Source organism: Falco peregrinus, chromosome 13 (assembly GCF_023634155.1).
Source record: "Falco peregrinus isolate bFalPer1 chromosome 13, bFalPer1.pri, whole genome shotgun sequence".
NCBI lineage: Eukaryota > Metazoa > Chordata > Aves > Falconiformes > Falconidae > Falco > Falco peregrinus.
Genome location: NC_073733.1, coordinates 9049250 through 9070287, shown reverse-complemented (window position 1 = coordinate 9070287; position 21038 = coordinate 9049250). Strand labels below are relative to the sequence as shown.

The 21038-nt window shown below is 45.8% G+C and overlaps 1 protein-coding gene across 6 annotated transcripts in view; it reads right to left on the bottom strand.

Annotated features, from left to right (window-relative positions):
- Nucleotides 1–21038, bottom strand: part of NRK (Nik related kinase) — a 105775-nt gene that overhangs the window by 76544 nt on the left and 8193 nt on the right. Inside the window, exon 1 of one of the 6 annotated variants that reach the window (XM_055817850.1) lies at nt 16386–16448. The exons of the other annotated variants lie outside the window; for them this stretch is intronic. Within the exon in view, the coding sequence (XP_055673825.1) occupies nt 16386–16433 (48 nt within the window). The 5' untranslated portion in view covers nt 16434–16448. Of the gene's footprint in view, nt 1–16385; nt 16449–21038 lie in introns of those variants that run through there. 6 annotated transcript variants of the gene reach the window in all.

Below are 21038 nucleotides of genomic sequence, written 5' to 3'. Positions count from 1 at the left end.
CACGAGGCTGAGGGGCTCCTGGGTGCCCCTTCCCATCACTGCCTGCTCGTGGGACCCAGAAAGCTGGTAGCTACCACACACTTCAGTTCTTGGGACTTTCTCTGGATATTGAAGGTTTGTATTTGAAAGCAAGACCTGGCTGTTGGAGGTGGAGACCTTTCAAGGCCAGAGGACTTTCCCACCCAGATGCATTTATTACGGGATAACGGAGGCGTGCTGCCATCTGGGAGCGAGGTGAGCGCACAGCTATTTTTGCTGCAAGCTCTTACCGAAAGCAAACTGCAGCGAGCAGGTTTCCTGTTCAAAACCTACTTATGAAATTTGAAGTTTGAGGCCACCACGGGTAGATCTGTACAGCCCCTGTGGTTGTGGGTAGGCTGCCAGCTCAGCCTTCGGCACCCTGAAGGATGGGACCCCACCCTTTCGCCCCTCTCCTCTCCACCCTTTCCATCCTGGTAACACAAGGAAAGCCTTTACGAGATGATGCATCAAACGAACAATGCTCTGCATAGGGATCCAGGAAGCCCTATGTCCTATTCCACATGACCTTAACAAAGTCATGATCCTTCTGTTTCCCCTTCCACCTACACAGGGATTTTCTGCTTAAGAACCAGTTCTTTAGAAGAGATGAGCAACGCGTGCTATCACCAGCCCGTGAACACCAGCTGTGCCGGCTCATGCTGCCCGTGCAGCTGCAGGGTGCTCCCCGATGGGTGAGCACGGCCGGGAGGAGGACCCCAAGAACATCAAACCTGCAGATGGGCTGCTCTCGCTCTGCAGTTTCGCCACAGCCGCTGTTTCACAGCATATGGCTGCTCACAACAGACATCCTGCTGTCCCTCAGGGTCTTGACTAACGTAAACAAGCGGTCAGGGTTCACACATCTGGGGCTGTAGCGGTTTGGTGCCAAGAAGTGCCACCTGAGAAGATAGTTTACCGGACAGCTCTATCAGGAAGCCCAATCTTGTAAACCTTGTCTCAGTAACCATGTGAGACAACCCACTGTAGTCGTGGTTGGAGCTCTTCAGCTAAAAATACAGCAGTAATGCAAAACTTGAAATGGGACAGGAATGAATTCCAAGTTACTAAGAGTTTGGAAGTTTCTAGCTTGTTTTTGTTAGTTAACGGTCTAAGGCAGAGCTCAGGGTCAGTCATGCACTGAGTACTAGCACTGGATTTCAGAAATGATCCCTTTCATTTAAACTATGACATGCAATCCACACCAATTCTGGTAGTTTAAAAAAAGAAGAAAAAAACCCCACAGAAAACACAAAACCTCCAAACCACCACAAGACAGATACCAGCCTTGGGCAGATAATTACTAGTTTCAGAAAGTTTTTGGTTTTTTTTTTAAAGCCTCCATGAAAAATTCAGGACACCAGCCAGGTGGGAATGCAGCTATAATTTTGATTACAGCTTCATCCTTTTAATCACGCAACTCAGGCTGCAGAAAGCCTACTTTGATTGACATCATAAAGTTTGGTGGCACTTCCGGCATAACGTCCCTGGACATCTGTTGTATTTCGGGGCTGTAAATCACAGAATTGTATTTCCCTAGAGCATTCCTTCTTTGTGATACTGGGAGACGCTGAGATTTGGAAGCCTGGGCCTTGATCCAGGTCACCCCCAGGGTTGCCCTCGGCTCCCTCTCCCAGCTGGAGCACACCCTCCTTCCCTCGTGGCTGCTTTCACGCCAGCAGCGCAGGATGCAGGGACTTCCTAAAACCACAGCCCAGCTGTGCTGCCTGAATGCTGACCGTGTGGATGCAACACGCTCGCCCTTTCACCTCCACATTTGGCACCCAATTTCCAGAGAGTCCTAGGTCTCACCCAAAAACACTTGGCCAGCCCAGCCAAATGTCACGTTTCCCCTTCCCTCCATCAACACCCTCTTTCGACGGCAGCTGGGCAGCTTCCTCTGCTATCGAGGGGAAGAACACACAGCAGGCTGCAGCATCCGAACGAGCTCAGCATCACTGCTTCAGCAACATAAAGGCTTTCCGTTGCTCCCTGACTATCCATCATTAGGGACCGCCAGCCAGTCCCGTAGGTTGTGATGGGACTGTTTGACCTGACTTAGACTTGACACTGCCCTCAGAACTGACCATAGCTGCTTTCCTACCAGGGAAGGCAAAGCATGCCACCTAAACGCTATAAAATATGACCACCCTTGTCCACAGCTGGTCAAAGTAATGCACAACATAAATATTAATACACTTCTACAATTAATTAATAAGCAAGACATGTTCTTTAAGGTTTATGTTTTGGTTTGCGTTTCTTCCCCTCCCCCTATGCCAATTCCCACTCTACTTTATGATTAGGTATGTTCCAAGAAGTTAGCTGAGATTTATTACATTCAGTATAGACCATACCATGAAGTCGAACGCGATTTAGCGTGCCCCAGAACTCAGGTTGTAAAACATTAACAGTAAAATCTAACGTGTCTCCACACAGATATAAAAAGAACAAAAGTTAATTTATAACACTCAGTGCACAAAGCATGCAACCTTAATGAAGAAATATTAGAGATATATACTATTTATAAGGAAATGAAAAATATTTTTTAAGAAGTGTTACACTGCATTCCAAATGAAAAAGGATAATTTTGTAGAGGTTAGCACATTTATATAGGAAAAATGACTTGAACATTCAGCAAAAACCAAGTTCCTTTCCTAGCAAACACCACTGCCCTATTCCTGTGCAGAACAGGCCATTCCACTCCTCTCGTTACTTCTTTCTTTCCCCTCCTCATCTTCGAAGTGGGTATTTTGCACTCACTCAGAGTGAAAGTATTGGTTTTATGAGTTTGTTTTGTTTTTTGGGGGGGGTTGTTGGTTTTTTTTAATGAAGTTTTAGTAGTTTCAGGGGCAACATGTTAAAAAAAAAATAATCCGGAATTTCTCTCAGGGACCCTATTTGTGTCACATGCTTAAGCAAACAAGAATATCACTGTAACTCGTAACACTACAGAAGACGACTAAGTTGGCAGCAGTATAGCAGGACTTCCCATATACTAAAATAGCAACACATTAGCCAAGAGAAGAGATTAGAGTGTGTAACTTCTATCACTCACTTAGAATTCTACCCAAGCCCGCACTGTCTAGAAGGCAGGGATGGATAGGGGTCATTTCAATGGTACCAGATCAAACAACCTTGATGTCTGGGGGAAAAGGACAGTTTTGCACCTCTACTGCGAGTGTCTGTACCACAGCCCTCATGAACTGTAAAACCCAAGAGGCACCAGAAGCAGCTTTTCTGTCCAGGTTTTTTTTATCCTTTCAGTTCCTATTTCCTCCCATTGTACAAGTGGAAACGCAGATTGTTTGCTTTGCCTGATGTTTGTCTGTATCTGACTGGAGACCAGTGGGAAAAGAAAATGGAAAAAAAAGAAACAAATCCAAGCCCCTTTGCAAACACATGCTTGAGTATCTATGTTTTTGCAATAACAGTATGTGCAGTTGATCAGATTACCACCCAAGGCTACTGCATACTTTTTTAAGACCGGACCTACAGATTGATCTTTTGGGCTTTTGAAACCTGCTCCCAAAAAGGTCATTCACATTGCAATTAGCAAGATCAAGCAAAACACTAAACACTCCTGAAAATGCCATGCTAGTCATAATACAAAGAAAGGAGTTTTGTCAACTATTTATTTGAAATGGGTGGTGTCTGCTGCAGAATATCCCGTGCAATCTTCTGTAGCCCGATGCTTAATGGAGGGAAGTGCCAAACCTGCAGCTTCTCCATATTCAGCTAACCGGCACGCTTGATGCTTTAGATATCCCAGGTATCAATTTGAAGCTTCTGAAAGAGTGGCAGCATTCCTCCTGGGGCAGGTCAAGCCAGGGTAGCCCTTGGTGGGCCACAGCGGGTGATGGAGAGCCGCAGCACGGCATGGCGCTCGGAAAGCTAACCTCACCGAGTGCCATGGCTGCCCCGGGACACACGGGGCTCCCGAAGGCCCAACTGCTCTTGGGGAAGGACCAGACTCCCACCAGCTTCGAGCTGGCCTGTTTTGTATCTGGATTTTTGTATTGGTTTTCTATCTGGAGATACTTCAGGAGGTCTGAGGGGAAGACAAACACTGAAGCTCTGGCTTTCCTCTGCTCAGAAAGTCATCCAGGTGCTTTAGAGGTAACCACAAGGCTCCTGAACGGGTGCTGCTACCAGCAAGGAAAGAAAAGCAAAATTTTGGGGCCATATGAGGGTCTGGAGAGCAACTCAGAGAGCAGCACAGTGAATGTGAGGAGAGGTCTGAAAAGCAGAGCAGGCTGGGCACTCTTTTCCTCAACACTCCATTTCTTGCGATGCAAAACCCGATTTCTGCGAGCTTCACTTCAGTATGTGCACAAACAACAGTTTCAACAGCCTTGCCATTCATCCTGGGCTTTGCCATTTGTCACGCCTCTTAACGTCTGTTATGAGCCCCATCACGGCCTGCCGCCCCTGCCAGGTGCACGCAGGCTTCGCAGGACACTGCCAGCCTTCTTCCAGTGGAAGTTCTGCCTTGGGGGTGCCTGGGGGTGCAGGCAGCCCAGAGCAGCAGGGACCCTGCTGCCCAGCGCGGGGCGGCGGGGACGAGGGGTGGTGGGGATGTGGGGATGCGGGGATGCAGGCTGTTTGCAGCCCCACGGCTCCTCTTGCTGCAGGCAGGAGGGTTGCAACAGCCCTGGCACGGAGCCAGTCCCGCTCAGCACCCGGGGAGCCCAGCAGTGATTTATAGCAGCAAAGGTCCGCCGTGCCGAAAGTCTATTCATCCAGAAAAATAAACAGTTTAGGAAAAAAGCCTCAGCCTCTGGAAGGCTCTCACTCTGCAGACCAGGGGCTGTCGAGATGCTAAGTCTAGGGAGAGGTACGAATCCCTCCACCCCGCTGAATTTTCGCTGCCTGACTCATGTGCATCTGTTAAAAGAAATACAGGGCACTGGGGAAAATCTATACGCAGCACATCTCTGCTGGATGAAGTCACAAGCAGTTAAACGTGTCCCACCAGCCCCATCCTGCCGAAAGGACGTCAGGGCTGAACGGCAGGAGGTCAGCTGATGGGTGGCCAGACTTTCAGAGCAGGAATCCCTCAAAGGAAGGTTTTTTGGCTCACCACCACTATGAAGCTCTGAAGGTCAAGCTGCACACAGCATTTACAAACCTCATGTTCAAGAGTCACACTTTAACTTTTTCAGTGACGCAGCCTTCCCAGACACATGCTGATGAAGGAAGGCTTCATTAGCCTGCTATCCCCCATAAACTTAACTGTGTGCACATTAAGCCCCCAGCAATGGTATCACTGAATTTTAGAAAAAAATCCTTCAGCATTCCTATGGACAATAAGTGTAACACAGACTAATTTTCCCTTGCATATAATGCAGAACATAGACAATGTGCCACATGGGTTAAAATTGTGTTGCTGGGGTTTTTTTTAAAAAGGCTTTAAGGCAGGCAGGGTACACAGCTCAGACTGCAAGTTCCAGTCTAGATGATAAGAGCTACAAAACCTTAAAGGGGATGGACTTTTTCATTCCAGTTCTGCTGGTGTTTTTCTCACGCAGATTGCAATACCATGCGGGTACGCATCTCTCCGCAGATGACTGTGTGACAGGGCACCCCAACACTGACAACTGGCACTAAATGGGGTTCTCCTGAGGTCTCTGAGCCTCTCCTTCAGTACTTCATGGCAAATACCCTCCCTGCAACTCTCTTCACCTGAGGTGAATCCTGAAGTCAAAAACTCCACCTAGTACTGCTGTCGAGTTCAGAAGATCTGAGGTTTGCCTAGGGAAAGGTCATATTTTTCACACACATACAAAAGCCTTCACAGAGCATTTAACCGAGGAAAAAAGAGAACTCCTCTCAGTGCCTTTTCATTTCGCTCCATTTGACACATCCTCTCTAAAAATTATAAGGGAGTTAATGGACACGATTAGTCTCTGAGAAAATACATCAGTCTCCAGATTTCTGAATGAGCTCTGTAAGAGACGAACTACATGGCACTGATCTCGCAGCAGCAGTCAATTCCTATTTCCTTCCAAAATCCTACTGGCCAGATGGTCCACAAAGCTCAAGGGAAAATTACTTAAATGTTTGGAAAGGCTTTCGGTATTAAGTTGGTCTCCAAAATGAAACCAGACTATGCTTCTAATTATTCTTAAAAGTAAAGTCTACCTTGCTTTTCTAATGAAATTAAGAAGGAGCAGTGTTTCCAAGTTTGCTTTTCTAAAGAAAAAAAAATAAATATCTGAATTCCAGAAGAGCCCTGGTGTTATTTTTTTCTAAACTGATCTAATCAGCTTTGTGCAGCAGAAGCCTGGCTGGCAAAGGTTCTCCTCTCGAGCAAACTACAGGTCAGATGATGTGCAGTAATAGTTCCTGAACAGCTACAAGCAGTTGCTGTTCAGTGCTGGATCTTCCAATTTTCTGTATTATTTGTAGGGATCAAAGTCAATCATGGCAGAGAGACAGAAAGGAACAGTGAACTCTTGAGAAGAAAAAAAGACAAACAACAAACCATCCTTGCAGAATAACTTCAAGAAAATGGCTAAACACATTACAGCTAAAGAACTGCAGAACCTTAAGCAACGTGGACTAGCATAACTGCCAGCGTTTAAGATGCAAACTAGCAGCTGACTTGGGAAGAACTGGTCACAAAAGGTACCAAGAGTTTCCTGCAATTAACAACTGAACAGCTTTACCAGATTTTGAAATGCTGATCTCTTTGCCTTGCCCTGTTCAAACAAGCCAAGTTCACTTAGTACAGCTTAAGACGAAGCAGTGCACTATACAGGAAACCCTGCATCTGGGCAGCACAAACACAGCGCTGCAGCCCAGGCTGGGGACCCCCTGCCCCCCCACAGCCCAGGCTGGGGACCCCCCAACCCCCTTCCCCCTGTCCCCTATGCTTCTGAGGGGCTCCCTGCAGGGCTTCCCACCAACAGCTTCTCCTAATGCTTGTGTTCCTGCATGCAACTCCGGCTCCACTGATGCCCACAGGAATTTCTGCTGTTGAATTTACTGGATCTGAATTTGCCCTATAAAAGGTCAGATTTCTCAAACAAAACAAAACCCACTTTGCACCAAGTTCTCCACTGAAAAAGTGTGCATATCTAGTGCTTTCTCTGTTGGAGAATCTGCGTTCACACTGATCCCGTCACAGGTTTGGGCCAGAGTCTGTGAAGGAAGAAATTAACCTATGGCTTTGCTGCAGTGTGTCCATTTGTGTAAAATACCTGACAGCCAACGGCACTTCTACTACCCAGACTTTGCTGCCTGTTGGAAATCAGCCTCTTCACAAAGCTACAGATGAAGGCCAGATGGAAACTGAGAACACTTGCTATTCTGATTGATCACACGTACATTTACATTCACAGGCATATAGATTTAACGGGATTCCTCTCACTCCTGATTTGTTAGTCAGTATGTCACACTCAGCTTTCCCAGGCAGCAATGCCACCTCTGTAAGCTTGTACAACACCAAATACAACGGGGACCACGGGACTATGGACAAAGGCGCATGCACACGTACACAAACACTTATATAAATGTTCAGAACTCTAAGACTGAAATCCACTGGCCCAGCCTATGAAACCGCAGGTGTCAATGAAGACCCTTCTTCACCAGAGCACCAGAACCCTTCTTGTGATGGTCTCAAACACACTTCTCATTTTCCAAGCCCTGAACCCTGTCTGCTTCCTTTACCTTTGTAATGGCAATAGCTTGTCCAGCCAGCTGCATCACATCACAAAGCAGCTGTCAAGAAAGAAAAAGACACCCAACGAAACAACCTAAACTTCCACAAGGCACCCAGCTAATGCCAGCAGCTTGCTGGAGAAACGTGGAGTAGAAAGCATCTGAAGTCTCGTTTACATGCATAATACAAGTTTTAAAAGTGAGCATCTCTGCTTTAACATCATCTTCTAACTGTATTCACTTCAAAATTTACTCTAAAAGTTTAGCCATCCACAAGTTTCAATATAACTTCCTTTTGCTTCCTTGCATGTTCCGTCATCCACATCCAGATGCCAAAATACACCACCAACAGTTCATTGCTTCTTAGGATAAATCTGGTAATACATCCCAGAGAAAAATTTCGCAGGGTCAGCTAAAACTCCACAACATTGCCAACCCACATATTTAAATAACAGGAATGTATACAACTAGGCCTCTATTTACAACAATAGCATCTTAAAAAAGAAATAATAATCAAAGAGCATATGAAAACACCACACCAGAAAACATGCTTCCCAAGTATTGCCTTCTAGTTTCTGAACGTTTAGGTTCAGGGAGGCACATGGGATTACAGGGAATTTCAAGATTTCCTCCACTATCCAAGACAGAAGCTTAGCCAGGTTGCCTAAGAAAACAAGGTGTATGTGATTGTGCCGCCCTTGCATCCAACCATGTTGTAACCTGTCAGCCCATTCCAACCGAACCGGACAGACAGATACGCCATCATCTCCGAGATGATTCAATCCCCGTGTGCTTTGCGAAAAATCGGGGCTGGAGACAAAGTCCCTCCCTGCAGAAAAGAGGGCTCCAGCCTGGCACCGCCTGCCAGGGCGCAGGTCACACTCCGCAGCCAGCCGAGAGCCGCAGGCAGCAGCCGCTGCTCCAGGGGGTGGCTACAGAGCAAGCAGGGGCCATGGATGTATGCACAAGCAGAGATCCTAAAGGACTCAACGCAGGAATTGGCACTGCAGAGGTCAGAGGTGGAGACAGGATAAGAAAGGACAAATTTGCAAGTGCATTTTGCTAGCTTTACTACTTAGGTTTTCCTCAAAACCCAGGAAAGTTTAAACAGCTGCAGAATTTACCTTGACATAGAAACCCATCTCTCATCAGTGCTTGTAGGCTACTTTTCTCTAGTCTTAACATTAACATTGCAGAAATATTTTTATGTTTGCACCACTGAGGCTTACAGAAAATACGTATTTTTGACATGTTTGCACAAGAAAATAACTATATTCAATAACAGAAGGGTAACAGAAAACCAAATGCCTACCAAGAAGGGCTTCTGAAATTAGTCACTGAGCCACCTTTAGAAACTGGCTCCCCAGCACCAATTCTTGTTTGCTATTTACTCTGTAATCAAATGAGTGCAAGGTGAGCATAAAGCACCAGCATGCCACTGTTAGCATTTTACACCCACTTTGAATAGGTAAAACAGATTACATCATGTGGAAAGGACTGGAAAAAACAAGGATCCCAACCGTGATTTTTAAAGACCTGGTTTGCACACATGGTTTGACCCAGTTTAATTAGAAACATATTTCCAGCTCGATTTTGTTAGGTGTGGACGTGCTCACTGGCCTGCATTGGTTTTGTTCATCATTTTCTTTTCATTGACCCTACCATGTCGGACATCACTCCCCCAAGCACTCATCTTTTGTGAAAATCCATCTCTGTCCATGCGGTTTCAGGGTGGCTTTGATAGAAGAGGGAGATTAACACAGACTCCTTCGGAAATTCCCATTTATTTCTGTTACCAGCTTTTTCTTCCTTTTAAAAGAATTTGGTTTAGGAAAGTCAGCAATTAACGCTGATTAAAAAGCTGACTGGTGTAAGCTTAATAATCATGTGTCTCATGATCCAGTGAGAACGGGGGTTTTATCACTAACTGGGACAGCAAATGTTGGCCACAGCCAGGGGTGGATCCAGCTAGTGGTTTTGCCTTCGCAGCAGTCATACGCGAGAACATGTTTCTGTGGCAAGGCAACAACCTCCTACCTGCTAAAGCTTCCTTTTGTTTTTGGAAAAAAAAAAAAAAAAGTCAAGAATAATAACGTAAGAAACTATTTTCTGCCAAACCTCAAGAGAGCTGCTGTTCTGCTTCATCACCAGCTGCAGCACACACCCCGTTACCCAAGGGCACCAGCACCCCTGCAACCCCATCCAGAGCAGCGGGTGAGAAATGTTTGCAGAAACAAATGGCTATGCTGATGGCAAACATGGATATGGCAAACACAATACAGGAGGGGAAAAAAAAACAACCAACACCCCCCCCCCAAAAAAAAAAAAGATGTAAAGCCCTCTGCGTCATCTTACACGTTGAACAACTGCTGGCTAATGAAGGTTCTTTCAGCAGTGCTGATGCAGACACGTGGACGTCCTCCTTGGCAGCCAGGACACGAGCCAGACATGGCTTATCAGATCCCAACCGTCTCCTCGAAATACACCTAGAGAACCGCACAGTCAGCAGCCTGCTCTGGGGTGGGGAAAAATGCAGAAGCAGCAACCTCCCCGTTTCTCTTTCTGATCACGCTCCCGGTTTTATAAGGGGATCCCTGCAAATGGAAGTGCATCACACAGTCTCTGGGGACATTTCATATCACGCAACAACTATCGACAGTGAATGGCTTACACAACAGGACACCGTATAATGCCATTCATGCTACTTGCTGGGCAATAAAGGAAGGAAAACCCACTCTTGGCGCATACTCTTGCAACCTGAGGGAACAACCCCTCTGGAAGTCCAGGCAGCGTTTACACACAATAGGATTCAACCAGCCAGGCTCCCCATCCAGCAGTTTATCCAGCACAGTGTCATCTCCATCCTGAGCTCCACTGCAGCCACAATCCTCGCCCAGCTCCCACGGGAAGGCTCAGCACTGGCTCTGTCCCAAGGGCAGCAGAGATGCCTGGAGCCCCACAGCCAAGCCTGTCAGACTCAAACTAGAAAACAATCTCTGCAATATAAAGAACTACGCTATTTTAATATTAATAACATCAAAAGGGAAAGGTCTGCCAGAACTCCATAATGTAAACAATGCAGGATACAGCAAAGCCAAGCTGTCTTTAATCTACTCACTATGACATTCAAAACCCATCTGCGTGACAGATAGGGCAAGTGCCACGCAGGCTCTAAGCATCACCACAGCTGATAAGGTCATTTTCTTTCATTCCTGGTCAGAGAACCGTGAATTCGGCAGAAGCAAGACGACAAATGCCATTACACGACCTAAACAGGAATTTGCTGTGACTATTTGAACAGCCCCATGAAGGCACAAGGTGCCTCACAAACATACACAGAAGCCTGAGTGCTCATGCATGTCTGTACACGCTGACCCCTGTACCAACACGAAAATACCCTTAACTCCAACATGCAAGCCAGGCAATACAGGCCATGCAAAGTCTTCCACCAGGTGGGTACCTCCAAATGAACACAATGCAAAGAAAGGAAGAGAGGAACATAGGAAAGGGTGAATCCTAAACCCCTCTAACCTTTATTCTCCAGCCTGTGGGATCAGAGACCTGAGTTTCCAGCCTTTGTTGTATGACTTCCTCTATTCAAAACAGCTCTGACTTAAATCTTTCAAGTGCCCAAAAGAAAGGAAAGCTAGTGCATCTCTTTGCCTCTTCATCCTCTCTCCATTTTCAGGCATATTTATGGAGAGCAGGCAACAATACACTTAGCTCCTCCAGATGCAGCCTCTGTTCTGCCAAGGAGGCTGTTCCAACCAGGCACCCAGCAATCTGCTCTGCCCTATGCGCGCACACACCGACTCCGCTGCATCTGAGCCGAGAGCCCAACACATTTGGGAAATGTCAGACCCGCTTAGGCTGATCTGCACATGCACAAAAAGCCCAATGCATTGCCGGTGCCCCACATTTTCCTGGCACACACCACCTCCGCGATGTCCAAGCTGTCCCAAACCTCAGAACTGCTGGGTTCACTGGGCGCACCCTATGCCTCAAGTGTTGATGTGTCTGCCTGCGAATTTTGGCAGTCTTCCACCCCGAGAGGTGACAAAACACATTCTAACGTCCCCGAAAACAAATCATCCTTCATCAAAAAGGAATCCCACCAGGGGAATAGTCTGGTACACCCAAACCGTGCACCGGTACTGCTTGTTCTCTTCTGCAGGTCCCAATGCACACACGGGACCAGTTCCTGCTGTCAGCCACTGATGAAAAACTGGAAGACTTCACCACAGCAATTTGATTTTCAGAGCAGCAGGGATATGCTGGTCCACAATACCTAACTGTACGCTCAGATATTAACAAAGGGCAACCAGGGAGCTGCTGATATAATCTGGCTTCTGGGGGCAAAACTTTTGGAAGAAGCCTCTTATATATTTCATATTAGCCTGGAAAAAGTAAATATTAAAGAAAAAAACCATTTTTTTCCTGGCTCTTCTCTTTTCCCATGTAACAAGACAACATCACAGACAATCTGTGTAAATAAAACATTTGAGAGTCCATTATCTAAACCATATGCATATTTGTTTTATGTTGGTTTTGTTGCATATTTTAGTATAATTGTTCATAGATTTAAATCCAAGAGTAAAACAAGAGTAGACCAATCTACTACAGCAGAAATAATCAGTAAAATGGTTTTCTTTTAAGTACTAGTGAAAATCCATGCTAAAATTTAGCATAACAAAATTCCTAAGGTTCAGTAAAATAAGTATTTTCAGAAGGCCACCACACATTTCTTTTCTGCCCTCTCCCTCAAATTGTTCCCACTTCTAACAACAGAAATACAAGAAAAAATGCATCAAAAATGCAGATATCAGATGTAGCAACTGCACAACTGTAGAGTCTGAAAATGGGATTTGACTAGTCAGTAACCTCAAAAAATGTCAGTATTTTGCCAGCTGGTCTCACCTTCAGTTGTAAACACTCCTCGCGAAATGGAAAGTCAGAAGAATTCACATTAATATTCACATATACACTGTGAATGCTGAATTATTTCAGTATGATAAGTACATTTTTTTTGAGTATGCAGTCCTAAAGACAATCTACAAAATATTAAACATCCTGCTAAATTAAAACATGTGCTCAAACAAGGCAAATGAAATGTGATGTTCTGACGTTTCTGAAACAAAGTTTCAAAATGAAAGCCAAAAGAACAAAGTAATTTCTTGAAATTTTCCCACTAACGTTTCTGTTGCGCTCAACAGGTTTTGATTGGAGTGGAACTGTTGCCAAACAGCATGTTGTTCAGTCAGTGGCTGCTACTCAATTCTCACAAATCACCTCTGTAAGTCACTAATTGCTCTTAACCAGAATCCCAAAGCGCTTTGCAAAAACCAAGGACTGCCTCCACTGTAACAGCTACAGCCATAAGGAAAGCTCCATTTCCAGTGAATTCACGTGGGTTTGAGTAATGACCAGAGCAGAGGCAAGAAGAAAAACTGCATCTCCTGGACTGCAGCTGCCCACATCAACCCCTCTCTCACATTTACAAATGAAGTGGATTTCTTACATGATGGGACCCCCTAAAAGCAGTGCTACCGACCGCACGCTATTACCTATTAGTAATAACACCGCTTGTGTGGGGCACTGGAATAGCTACAGTTTGCTGCAAAGCACGTCCTTAGCATTGTTTGCCCCCTAAAATCTCAGAAGTTACTAAAGTTTCATGTTTTCACAGGGAGAATGAAGGGGATGGGGAAGAAATGACATTTGAAAAGGTCCTTCTAAAGCAAACCTTAAAAACCCTTTGGGAATCCCACAAACTCAGCAGGTTACAAGGGCAGGCTTATAAGATGCAGGGCTTAAAAATTTTTTTTTTAAAAAGTATACTATGAACAGCTGAAAAATAGCTTGTTCTTTAATTTTATTCCCAAGATGGCTACTTACAGATCTATGCGGGCCAAGAAAATTACTGCTGGCCAACAGCCTGAGAACAGCTGAACACCAGGCAGGAGAAGCACAATTTTATCACATTTATGGATTTTACAATTGAAATTGGACGTTACAATTTAAAACTACTTACTGGAAATTTCATTATGATGGGACAAGGGGCTGACCTGCACCTCCACCGCCTGACCGAGCCAATTGTTTGACCCCAGCTGACAATAAAAAAATCAGTTTTTAAATTCCATTTCCCCACAAATGCCTTGGAAGGGCAGGATCAACAATTGTCCCACCGGATCCTGCTGCTGTCCACCCAGGCAGCTGCAGTCGGAATAGCTGTGCTACAACCAGGCCCAGCCACGCTCAGCTTTCAAGCCAGTGGGAAGATCATGGCTGGGCCAAACGCCGCTTCCCACTGGAGCTGCCACAGCAGGATGGTTGGGGTTGGAAGGGATGTCCTTTCCAACGTCTCTGGAGCGATGTCCCCCAAGAAAAATCACACCAGGACTGTCACAGAGCCCTGCGTGAATCCACGTGGCACTGGGAGACACCACAAGACGTGCCCCCTGGAGATGCTCCTCCCGGCAGTAAGCACAGGGACCATGCTGCTGGTGGCACCGGTTCTGCTGCCAGTTGTCCCCACCACCCCTCTCCCAGTGCCCCACACCTCACGCAGCCTCCGATGCTTGTGGGGCGATTCGGAAAGCGTGGAAGAGGAGCTGTGGCAGTGGTCCATGGCAGCCTACAGTGCCAGCGCAGAGCTGTGGGAACATCCCTCGTGTTTCAGCATTCCCAGCCCAAGCGCTGGAAGCCTCGCCGCCTGACTCGGCAGATTTCCATGCAACCTTTACACGGGCACAAATCAGTGTGTGGTTTGCAGGACAGCAAAGCTACCAGGCTCATGACTTCAGCAGAATAACAAACCAACCCAATTCTTTAATGCTATTTATTGCAGTTGCTCCAGAAGAGCAACACTACAAAGGGCTCGCGGCTGCCCCATCCCAAGCACTGACCCACGCTCCAGCACTGAGCACACCCAGGACCCCCCTCGCACAAGCATGGCAGAGCTTCTAACTGCTCCCAGGTGGCCTTCACAGGGCAGAGGTTACAGCTCTACAGCGACCACTCCGCGGTGGCTGCTACAACGGCTTCTCGCGGTGTTACTTCACCACGTGCCTGCCCCCACGCAAATCGGGCTGACGAGGAGGAGCTAAGGCAAGGTCACCCCTGCCGCAGAATGAACTACAGAGGCATTTCGCAGTTCAAGCAAAGCAATGCCTGTTCTACGTGGAGGAGAAAAACCCACCAGAGAGAGACCCCTCAGGTCCCGGGGAAGACAACAGAAGGTGATGGTGGGGACACTAGGGGTGGGATGGAGCTCAGCCAGGCCTGAGCTCACGCTCCCGGTGCCGACGCACAGGCATCCTGCAGGAGCTTTCACAGCCCAGGTCGCTGAAGGGAACAGGAGCTAAAGCAAACAGCTTTGCAGCAGTCCCACTATGCACGCTGGAAATGCTGTGCTACGTCCAACCCGTGGAAAATACCGATCCATTGCTGACCTCGGCAGAACCGGCCTCCTTGCAGACAGACACTCCTGCTGCTGGATTTTCCAGTGATGCCTGCAACAAAGCATTACTGCTACAGGGGTACTGGAGACCCCACTGAACACACAGGTAAAAAAGCTTCCTTCAGAACAGGATCACAATTTACATTTCTAAAAGATACCCCAGAAACTGTCTTTTGGTCCCCAAGATCTCATCCTGCAGGACTTCACTATCTGGCTCAGCAGAATGAACCTGTCGAAACCTCAAAGAGCACACTATAAAGCATTAGTACGGATTATTCTTGTACAAAATATGGGTTCCTCAGGCATAAACAAGTTCAAACACACTCTTCTGAAAAAACACCTGAAGACCAGACATGAAGCTTAAGAGAATATTTACTGCTGGTGAAGAGAATGGTGACGTCTTGTCTATGCAGCCCATGGGAAAGGACAGAAGAGCAGTACACGCTCCACACAGTTCTTTAGATCATTTCATCACAATGTCAAGTTTAAAGCACCGAATGCTGGATAGGTCTCTGAAATACATATAGCAATAATATTGAGAATAATAATAAAAAAGACAAGCAGGCTATCAATATTTTTAGGAAACCAACTGATATGTTCCTTTTATTATGCTCTACTAGCTATAGCCCAGAGGTACCAAAGAGGGACTTTCAAAAAATGTGCATGCATCCCTCAGGTCATTAAAGCAGACCTGGAAAGTACCATTCACTACATATAAAAAAGAGCCAGAGCATGGAGATAAGGTGATGTGTGCTTGCAAGACACTGAATTCAGAAAAAGGCACAGTTACTAAAGCTAACATGCAATGGGAATCATCTCAAACATCTGTCAACAACAAGCTAAATTTTCTGCTGTGTAAAATTAAGTAATATCCTATCATTCATTCATCAACCCGATCAGCTCATTACAGGTCTGCGAGGTTTTTTGGACTGCAAACTGACAATTTCTTACAAGTTTTTCCCCCAACTCCATTGATTTATTTTGAAGAAGAAATAACATACACAATGAAGTACTTCTGAGTAGATCAGATATTGTAAAACTCAGGCGTGCAAAGCGCTGGTCACTCTGAGGCTTATCTTCACGTAGGCATGATTCTGGATGCCACTGAGCAGTCAGGAGTATTGAAATCAATGTCACTAGTGAGGTGCTTAAAGGTAGCAAAGTGCTTGAGTGCGGAATTAAGAGCTTGAACCATTTCCTACTGTGCTCATATTATCACCACTGCATTTTTAGCATGTTCTCTTACCTTCAAATAGCACATCCCAGTGCCGACATCTGAAGTGTTATGCAACATGAGCTCAAAATGCCACCAGTTTAGGATGAAAATGCATTGCACACTCCCATATGAACGTTCAGGTCCAAAACACAGAGGACCTGGGAGCGGCAGGCCTGCCAACAAATTATTTGCAAGGATTTTACTACTCTCTAATGGCTGATATGGCACATCTAATTATTGTACATTGCTCTGCTGAGTCAAAGAGCCTTTATTGTATAGAAATGCTCCACAGCTGAGAGTTTTTTTTCACATCCTTACTCTTCTATTTTTGATAAACTAGTGCTACACTAAAGAATCTTAATTGAATTCCTCTGAAATATTCACCAACTAGAACCAGGACTTCAAAATTTGCTAATTAATTTCACATGTATGATCCACTATTTCAAATTTGAGAGCTGAATAGAGTTTTGCATTGCCGTGCAAATGAGCAGGGAAACCAAGATTAAAAAACAACCTCAACAAAACAACCAAACACCAAACCCATAAACCCCACACACACTATGGAAAAAAAAGTGCTCCTGGCTCTGACAACTAAATGCACATGCTACACTACCTATTTTATATCTCTCTCTCAAATAAAAGGCATTCCTCCTACTTTTTTTATATTCTCCAAGTCAATCATTCACAATCCAGTAGGCCGGACTGACAGTAGGTATGTCCTGCCCACTGAGATTGTGTCCTGTACTCAATCAAAGTCCTGTATTCAAATCAAGATTGGAAAAGACCCTGGGAACACATGGTCCCACCTTCTGCTGAAAGCAGGGCCTTAAGTTAGGTTACCCAAAACAATGTCAAACAGCCTCGGATATTTCCAGCAAGGGTGACTCCCACCACCCCCCTGGGAAACCTATTCCAATGTGGACTTGCTCTCACCGTAAAGAACTTTTTCCCTACATCCAGATGGAATTTCCCCTGAGAGACCTGTCCCTGGTTCCTCTTGTCCCGTGCATCCCTGTACACGCATCTATCTTGTCCCGTGCATCCCTGTACACGCATCTATCTTGTCCCGTGCATCCCTGTACACGCATCTATCTTGTCCCGTGCATCCCTGTACACGCATCTATCTTGTCCCGTGCATCCCTGTACACGCATCTTCCATACAAACCACCATCGAAGCACACGAAGACTGTGCCTAGACTGCCCCCAGCCTTCTCTTCCCTAGGCTGAAAAAAAACCCAATTCCTTCAGTCTTTCCTTCCTCGTGCATAAAGTTCTTCAGCCCTCTACATGTTTTTGGTGGCCCTCTGTTGGACTCTCTCCAGTTTCCCAGTGTCTCTCTGGAACTGGGGGAACAAAGATGGGCCACAGTATTCCAGGTGTGGCTTAACAAGAGCAGGGGAAGTAATTTTGCTTGCTATTGCTATGCTCATGCTGCAGCAGCCCGAGGCACGGTCTGCCCTCACTGCTGCAAGGGTGCACTGCCAACTCCACTCCTTTCTGATGGAGGAGGAACAGGACCAACACAGCGGTGTGGAAGCTTTAAGAAAAGCGTGCAGGCATGTATGAGAGTGTATTTAGGAGCTGCGGGCAACTGAGAGAAGAAACACATGTAGTAGTATGCGGATTTCACAGGTGTCAGTAAAAATCAGTGGCATGAAGTTAAATACTGAAACACCAAACGACACCGCTCTGGCGCATTAATGGTATTACAGTCATCCACACCAAACTTTCCAGGCTTCCCATTCATAAGCACCACGACATTTCAGATTGTACCACAAGGGCAGTAGCACATATTGAGCTCATGCTTATTCCTAAGAATAAGTCCTGTTGCCAGAACTAGCAGAAAAACATTATTTGTTTGCACTACTGATCCAAAGAGCTACGCGATGAGTTGCTGGCTCCATCCAGTCCACTGCAGCAATACTTCTTTATACACTGCTGTCTACAATAATTAACTATTTTTTCATGTGGACAAGATAATCAGCTGTGCTACTAAAAACCCAAATAAAGAAAATTAATAGACAAACAAGCACACACCTACCAACTACTAGTCAAACAGAAATTAGCATCTTGTAATTTCCATAAAGAACAACTGATCTCCCTACTTGACTCATCAAAACCTCAGTACCTTGAAGGCTACAACTGGCTTGAAAACTGTAACCGACCATAAATGATACCTGAGATAACAAGACATTTTAACATCTCTGCAGCCAGTCTGAAGACTCTGAAATTGCATTTCAGCCCCGAGACACGTTCTTCAGAAGGTGGCTACTTCTGACCCACCCCAGAGGGACGGGTTTTAAGTTTTCAGCTTAGACCTGTTCACCTTCTGGATTGCACTGAACATAAAACTGTGATGTTTCTTACATATAACCTAGTAACTGCCAGAGGTGCTACCATCAATTAAGCTTTTCAATACAATCCACAGACTTTAACGCTTCATAACTTTGCACAGTCTTGTGATTCTGTCCTCCCAGTACCAAGTCTCAAAAAAACCCACGTTGCTTCCCCCTGCTCCTCCCACGATGGTCTCAATTACTTCAGCCAGTTAGTCAATAAAAGGAATTATGAAGAACTTAGAAGACTTTCAAATTGTTTAAGATAAACTGAGAAGTCATATTTACGCTTCACTACGCTCCTGCAAGTGTACATCAACAGCAGAGTAACTCAGAACTCGCATCAACAACTGAAGTACGATTAAATGCCAAGAAACAGCTGCATTTAAAAAAAAAAAAAAACAAAACACCAAAAAAACAAAAAAAACCCCAAAAGACCCAAAACACTTCCTTACTCAGATCTGCTTCCTTTTTGTATCCAGAGTCTTATGTGACTACACAGAAATAAAAATATTAGCTGTGCAGAGCCACTGCAGGAAGGCAGGACTGCTTCCACCCTCTACTAAGCCTCAGCCAGAGCACTGCTTGGTCTTCACCGGTTGCATTACCAGGAAGCCACTGCTTCTCTTTTGATTCTTGTAGTCCCAAACCAGAGCATGCATCTCAAGCTCCCTGTGCCCTCAGACTCCACTAACGACACGACCATTTCACACACACGGCAGCTGCAAATCTTTCAAAGTCTATCACCAGCCTGCAAGATCGTACCCCTAAAAACCAGCAGCCCCTGGAACTCACCAAAGACACTGACCTCCCATTCCCTAGGCCACTCAAAAATGCCAGGTGAGGGTAATCCACATCATTAAGACAAAAGAAGTCAAAAGCCCCCAGTCAGGTGCCTCCTGACATCAGAAAACAAGCAGATTGCACAGATGCTGCTGACGACCTCATTTGGTCTGTGAAAACTTTTTTAGAAGGGTGAGGACTCTCAGAGTTGAACGAATAGGATTAGGAGCAATTCCTCTTTAACCTGATAACTCGAAAACCAAAGTAGCTATAAACTCAGAGTCCCACAGCCCCTTCCAAAGCTCAAGAGCAATTGTCTGACCCAAACACTTCAAAAACCACTTCAGTTGCCTCATGTCTCCTTCTTCCCCATTTATCCATTAGAAGAATGACTCTGCACTGAAAATTAAGAGAGAAAATGCATTAACAGGCTCCTACTGGGGACGCACCACTCAGAATATGAAACTAACAGCTGAAGCCTTCAAAAAAAAAAAAAAAAATTCTTCACCCACCCCAACCTTACAGTTTAGTTATTAGTAAATGCACCAGCACAAAGATACAACCGTTCTACATCAAGGGGGATCCACGATCGCTGTCCAGCTCTACACAGCAATAGAGTCCAACCATGGAAGGAAAACAAGGCATCCATATAATTACACTTCTAGAGGTAATGGGAGCAGGCAAAGAATTATTCAAATCAGCACTGTCGGGTCTCGACAGCCATACCCACATTGCAAGATACAGCCTCCAGCACGCCAAGAGCAGCCCACTCAGCCACAGACAAAAGCTTCTTCAACGCTTTCAAAGGTATCACCTTTAATGGTACCCCACGTCACAATACAGCGACTCTCAGCAAATAAAAAAAGATGGTGTTTATAAATCCCCTAGATTGTTTTCTGCCATTTTACTACCATCCCTAAGACCACCCAGTTCCAGGTTCCCCAGTCAGCCTGCAAGAGGGGGTTCCAGGGCACCGCAGCAGCCCCGGGAGGAAGCAAAACCCAAGAACTTGCGGATGACACCTCCAGCAGTCTTGCTTCCTCCCAGATGCCACAGATAGTTATGCAATGCAAAACACTGTTCTGCCCTGTCTGAAGGTCCTTACTGATCAGCAGACCTACAAAACTCCCAAAACGCTGGCCCTCACGCTTCAGACAGCAACCCCACGTCCCTCACGCAGCCTTTGTGGTCCCTGGCCTCAAGGATTCCCAGGAAGATGGACAGCCCTTCCAAAAAGCCGTGCATGGGGAGTTCAGAACCTTCTCTTTCTGATATGCATTAAATGCAGATGATGCAGCAACTGGACACAGTCTGACCTTTAGCACTCCAAAGTTCAGGAAACAAAGGCACAGAAGAGCAAATACTCGTACTTCTCCAACCACTGGCAAATGCACAGCTTCCAGCTGCTTTCAGAGACGAGTCTCTGCTACCACCTTCCACCGCGTTATTCAGAATCGCCTCTTCCATAGTATTGTTCTTCAGGTTTCAGCTCCCAGAAGCCAGCAATTAACTTAAAAACTCATCTGTCATTTCAAGAAATAATGAAGCCCAAGTCTCATGGCTT